Here is a 6,300-nt window from a genome sequence, read left to right on the forward strand (position 1 = left end):
TGTGGGTTTGTTTAATCATTTATTAGACAAATTGTTAATCAGATTGTGTGTACTGTAGACATAGCGCTAATTTTATCAATGCAAATATCATTGTTATTCGGTTAGAAGTTGAGAAACTTTATCAATCAACAAAAGAAATGATAAAATCCTTCATCAAAGAAAGTTCAAACTTAATACGTGAAGACAATACATTCGGCTAAACTATAAACTCTTAAGATGTAAATGCTGTCCGACACCTCAAAAAAACCCTCACTAATAATATGAAAAATAACAAGACAAGCGACACAGCATAAAATACATCGACATGAGCATTCTATTAATTACTTGTTCTCCATAATCATCTTCTTTTTTGTGTGTGAAAACATCTCTCCTCTGCTACTTTGGATGGAAGTCTTCACACGATGCCTTTAGCCTTCAGCTCCTCTTTGACTCTGCTCAGGTATGCAGGATCAGGATACCCAAAACTGTGGAGGCAGAGTATGTGCAAGTGTTCATGCATAACATTGTCAACATTACAGCAGACTTGACATAAAGAAAAGAAGCCATTTGGCTACTGTACCACGCTGCTCCTCCTGAATGGTTGGTCTTGTGGTGAATGTCGTTCCAGGTCACTTGGTTCTCCATCCCAGTCGTTACGGAAGTCCCAACAGTGAAAATCAGCCTCTGTTCGAATGCTTTCTTCAACAGCTGGAGCACTTCTTTGCCCTCTTTGTTGTCTGGCAGATATGCTGTTCTGGTGATGCCAGAATAGTGCTTCCCAGGATTTGGATGTTTTTCCTGCAGATGGAAAACGAGAAGTAAAGATAACAGACGACCAAATTAGAAATACAAGTAAATGAATGTCTTCAACTTGAAAAGTTATCAAATTGACAAAATGTCTCAAAATATAAAAATGCAGGCATTTACCGTCTGTATACCACTTGGAATATTATAGTTGATGGTTATAGTGCCGCAGTTTGGGAATCCAAGAAGGGATGAAGAATTGAATCTCGTTGTCATTTTTCCCCTCGGCTGGTCTCCCTCCATCAGACCAAAGACATCTTTGCAAACAGGACAGATGGGTCCGATGCTTTGTCTTGATCTTTTCAGGCAGTCTCCACAAAATTCGTGTTTACACTTAAGACTTCTCTTATTGGTAAATGTATCTATGCATATAGGACATTTTTCGTCTTCCTCTGAGTTGCCACCTGTTGCTCCGCTTCCTGTCGGTGCTCCAGTGTCGTATCTGGAGGGTCCTGTTCCTCCGCCTCCTGTTGCTCCGCCTTCTGTGCGTGCTTCAGTGTAGTATCCGGAGGGTCCTGTTGCTCCACCTTCTGTTGCTCCGCCTCCTGGGGGTGCTCCAGTATCGTATCCGGAGTGTCCGCCCGACCCAGGTCCACCAGAGGCACCCTCTATTTGCATCAACCCAATGACACCATTTTGGCGGGTGAAGCTCAGAGGGGATGTGGCAATCTTTTGGTACAGTTGAAGAAGAGCTCTGACAGCGTGGCTCTCCATTGACGCGTTACTTTCAAAGTTTTTGTTGTAAGCTTTGACTTTGACTTTTCCCTGACTGGTGAACGATTCTCTGAAGTCCACTTTGAACTTCATTCTGATCTCAGCTACTTGCTCACCAAAGGAAGTGGTCATCTGCTTCCAGTGGCTCTCCTCCATGGTTAGTCCAGCATTGGCAAGAGGGTCTTTGATGCTCATGCCAATGTTGGGTGGTTTGTCTTGAGACGGCCATGTTGACTCTCCAACATAAATGCTGGTGTTTGTTGTTGCGCTTAAGGACTTTTTGATGAGATCTTGACTTTGTCTTGGTCCATGTATGGTAATTTCTTCAGAGGATACAGTAAGCAAAAGCTTGTTTTCCTTTCTCTGGATGATATTCACTGTGTCCTTCCACTCTTCTGAATTCACTCTCTTGAGAGGAATAATTGAGCCATCTGATTCACCCAAGCACTTCTGGACAAGGCTTATGAACTCGGAGCAGGCTTTTTTTTGGGGGGGGCTTCCATCTTTCTGGTCTCCTTGAAAGGTCACATTTACCTCTGGCACGATTTGAACTCCATTTTCTTCCTCTATACGTTTAATTTCCTTCTTGTAGATGTGGTTGATGTACCAGAAATGGTGCAGGGGAACGGAACAGGTGCCTGCCTCCTCTCCGGCAATAGAAACTGCACCATGCTGCACCGGAAGTTGCACTTCCTTCTGGAAAAAAATTCAATGTACTAACTTAGGAGAAAGACGTAATTTTCAATCTAATTCATTCCTACAGATTCACGACCCAGTACTACATACATCATGTTGCTCTGATACAGACGCAGGAGGAAGATTGATTGAAGCTTCCGCCAGTGCTGGTGTATTAACCTCTCGCAGTGTGGAAGAAACAGACTTTATTTTGACTATTTTCTTTTCATCTCGCCCCTTCAGTTCTTTTCCAATTAGTTTCTGAAGCTCACTCTGGGCTTAAAGAGAAAAGAAGACAAACACAAAATATATATTTCCCAACAAATGATATTAAAAAAGACAACATTTTAGGAAAACAACTATATCTACACTGCTGGTCAAACGTTTGGGGCCACATGGTATGTTTTTTCTTTCTTTTAATAAAGGTTGGATTTAGTCAAAAACAGCTCATTTTAATCATACAAGCCTCTGGGAGCCCTCTAAAAAACCCGTTCATACAAAATAACATAGAAGAGGACTTTCTTGACAAATACAGAGCCATCCTGTAGTGGCTGAGAGCAGAACAGGGCTGTATGCAGGGCCACTAACAGTAAGACCGCGTTGTCTCTGGACACTCGACCGAAAACCGATAGATAATTGAGAATTATTACATTTTTATGGATCACTTCTATTTAACCGGAGCAGCTTTTCTAGCCTTTACGGCTCTAGTTCAGCAGTCCAGGAAACACACCGACCAATTGCACGCCTTGTAAATCATCTCACGTGAGCTCAAGTTTGCATTTCGTTAAGTGCCGGCCTCGACTCCAGTGACATATTCAAACACACACACACACACACACACACACACACACACACACACACACACACAGGAGCGACTCAATAGATGGAAAAAGTATGTGAGTAAGACAAGTAATTTAAATGCTCAGAAAAGAGAAATGTGAATTGCTAAACCAGAGCATGGACAGACTATTAGGTTTATTATTCCCAAAAGTAGCTTTCAAAAGTTTTCTGTTTTATATCCAGCTTTTATTTTACTTGAATATTTGAAAATAAAATCATGTATTTATTATTGCTGTATGTATTATTCATAATTTATCCAGATAAATTGAAAATTTGTAATAAAAAATATTGCTAAGATGTTAATTAATTGAACTTTAATTCATTTTAGTTAGTTGCTGACTACATACAGCCGTTAATACAACTGTTGGCTACATCAATATATATGGCACAAAATCATACAGCGCAAATTTGACATTATTGTGATGTTCTGCTTTGCATGAGGAAACTCTCTCGAACTGGACCTTGCTGAATTTTAGTTGAATACTACCCCTGCTCGAGTGGATCAAGCTTTTGTGGCGGTGGACCCCAAACTTTTGACCGGCAGTAGGTAATACATACATACATACATACATACATACATACATACATACATACATACATACATACATACATACATATATTAAATGTGTAACTTTCATACTATACCTGGAGCAGGTTTAAAACTAACCACAGCGCTTTCATCTTGATTGAAACCTAACACTTTGCAGTCTCCACTGAATGTGTTGTCGTCGTTGTTGGCCCAACTCTGAAGAATTTTCTCCAGTTCAACTTTAAGTTTCTGCTGTAGGAATCCGTTTGACCACTCGACTGCGATGGAGAGTTGAACTTCTTCTTTGTTCTTTTATAAAGTCATCAGAGCCAGAAAACATGTTAGTTAATGTAACTGCTTTTCTAAGGCAAGATAGTACAAAATCATTGATGCCATTCAGCCAAAAAGGTCTGGTTTGAAAATAACTTTGTGTATGTAAATGTAATGTAAAAATAGTAAATACGAAGACTGATTGACACCACTGTCAGTTTCCAATTGATCACTTTTTTCGGTCATAATTTGTTTTTGCATGTTCTGTATACAACACTGGGGATATGGATTTGGAGGTGTAGCCGATGGTTTATCTTGCGCCTGTTCTGTACAGTAATAAAAAAGACAGCAACACATGGCTCCGTTAGTTTGCACGAAACAGCAACCACTCCTCTCCTCTTTCCCTTCACGGTAAAAGTCCCAGAAACATACACCAGAACGTTGCGTCCTAGAGAGCTCTTTGTACGCAATATAATGGGGTACAGAGGTTATGTTTATGACTTAACTAGCATTGCTTTCATTACGTTACAGTTTTACATAATGTTGATAACCTGGTTGCAATGTTAACTCAGTAGAATAAGACCGAGACAGACAGCTTCAATACAGCAACACAACGGAGGCTAGTATAGACTAACATAGTCTGTCCTGGGTAGGCATGACTGGATTTCATACTTTCACTTTCACTTCATAGAAAAAAAAATATATAAACTCTTCATATCTTGCATATGTCACCGCCACTGTGTCCACCATCCGCATAAGTAAAATAATCATAATAATAAAATAGATTAGCACCAGACTGACTGAAGTTATGTGTCATTGAACACGTCAGCGCACACACGCACGCACGCAAGCGCGCGCACACACACACACACACACACACACACTCACACACAAACACACACACACACACACACACCTACACTTACCTCAGCATACTTGTCATCAGACATCGGAGTGTCCTCGCTTTGGTCAGTATACTACAAGATATTAAAATAAAATGGCAGCGTGTAACATTTTAAAATACACTTTTAACTAAACAGTCACTGTAAATATTCACACAAAACAGAACAGCTTCCTAAACAGTTGTCTTTACTCATTTTAGTTCTCCGTCAGTTTACTCACATCCATGGGCTCCGCGTTCTCAGTGTCTAACATGTTGAGTCTTCTCCCTCAAACAAACAAAGACAACCACAGTGTCATAGTTAAAACAGCGAACAGTTATTTATGTTATCTCTCTTCATAAAAAGCGGTCTAACTTTATGCTAAAACGTTCAACATTCGCTCTCTCCACTTTTAGCTAAATCCGATGATACATTTGCCTTCAATCTTTCTCATTTCTTCAATCTTCCGCTCCACGTTACGTCACAAACTATTCATAAACTGTTTGAGCATACATACAGCACGTAAAATATGAATTTATGATGCATCCGACTCAACTTACCTACACTTGGCTCTAAAGTTAATACGCAGCTTCTTCCTGATAATTGAAAGCGAAAGTGTGTGTGTGTAGCTCCGCGAGACTAGACGAGACAGTGACGTCACACAGGAGAAGGAAACGAGAGTTGTGGACTTTTCACTTCTAGTTAGTGAGGTCGTCAGTGTGTTGTTTATGGGATAAGTTGACGTTTCTCCATTAGCTGCAGCATTGCGACAGATATTTTTCCTGGTGTACACACTGTCGACGTGATGACAAAAACGAGACAAAAACACACAATAGCATAATCTCACATATTATCATAGAATGAACCGGACAAGACTGACACCCTCACACAGAGACAAGCAACACTCTGGACAATTCAGGTAATATACATATTATTGCAGTTATTGCAAATCATACAATCATACCTCACACAAGAAACAAGTACACACATCAAGTACATTAAAATCCCAGGTCAAGGCCTATGACTATTCTAGGTGGATTTTTTTTTTAAAATTAAATAGCTACACAGGTGTATAGAGGCCCAATACCAGCAACTATCACTGTGTCATTGTGTTTGCTAATCACCTCAGAAGACTAATGGATGATTAGAAAACCCTTGAAAACCCTTGTGCAATTATGTTAGCACAGCTGAGAACAGTTCTGCTGGTGAGAGAAGCTATAAAACCAGCCTTCCTTTGAGCTCGTTGAGTATCTGGAGCATCACATTGTGGGTTCGATTATACTCTCAAAATGGCCAGAAAAAGATAACTTTTACTAGCCAATCTATTCTTGTTCTTAGAAATGAAGACTATTCCATGTGAGAACTTGCGGAGAAACTTTTGGACGGTAGTATATATATATATATATATATATATATATATATATATATATATATATATATATATATATATATATATATATAGTACCGTCCAAAGGTTTCTTGTGTATGTATGTTATAGTAACATTTTAGCAAAATCTAAAACAATTACAAGTGTGTCAGCATCTGTGTTTACATCCATTTGTATCCCAAGTTTTAAAATATCTCCAAAAGACTGTCTGACCAGGAAAC

At 39.5% G+C, this 6,300-nt stretch overlaps 1 protein-coding gene across 3 annotated transcripts; it reads right to left on the reverse strand.

The window, feature by feature from the left end:
- Window positions 1-18: 18 nt before the first annotated feature.
- Window positions 19-5,288, reverse strand: dtx3lb.2 (deltex E3 ubiquitin ligase 3L b, tandem duplicate 2). Of its 3 annotated transcripts, none has more exons than XM_068593920.1 (8): window positions 5,253-5,288; window positions 4,934-4,980; window positions 4,738-4,788; window positions 3,658-3,850; window positions 2,284-2,450; window positions 907-2,190; window positions 560-777; window positions 19-464 (listed from the first exon to the last, which is right to left on the reverse strand). In XM_068593920.1, the coding sequence occupies exons 2-8, from the start codon at window positions 4,964-4,966 to the stop codon at window positions 395-397; spliced, it is 2,016 nt and encodes a 671-aa protein (XP_068450021.1). In that variant the 5' UTR covers window positions 4,967-4,980; window positions 5,253-5,288; the 3' UTR covers window positions 19-394. The 3 variants fall into 3 exon arrangements, with proteins under 3 accessions (XP_068450021.1, XP_068450019.1, XP_068450020.1); XM_068593918.1 differs by having other exon boundaries at window positions 907-2,193; XM_068593919.1 differs by having other exon boundaries at window positions 907-2,193; window positions 4,934-4,973; window positions 5,253-5,277.
- Between the last annotated feature and the right edge of the window lie 1,012 nt (window positions 5,289-6,300).

This window comes from Clinocottus analis, unplaced genomic scaffold (genome assembly GCF_023055335.1).
Source record: "Clinocottus analis isolate CAN_PGR_092001 unplaced genomic scaffold, fCliAna1.0.p SCAF_3, whole genome shotgun sequence".
Taxonomy (NCBI): domain Eukaryota; kingdom Metazoa; phylum Chordata; class Actinopteri; order Perciformes; family Cottidae; genus Clinocottus; species Clinocottus analis.

Bases quoted from the DNA above. Each gene is read 5' to 3' on its own strand.
- dtx3lb.2 (XM_068593918.1), bottom strand. From the start codon at position 4,966: ATGTTAGACACTGAGAACGCGGAGCCCATGGAT. The intron at 3,851-4,737 runs GTAAGTGTAGGT...ACTTTATAAAAG, and splicing joins CTGATGACAAGTATGCTGAG to AACAAAGAAGAAGTTCAACT. The intron at 2,194-2,283 runs GTATGTAGTACT...ATTTTTTTCCAG, and splicing joins CTGTATCAGAGCAACATGAT to AAGGAAGTGCAACTTCCGGT.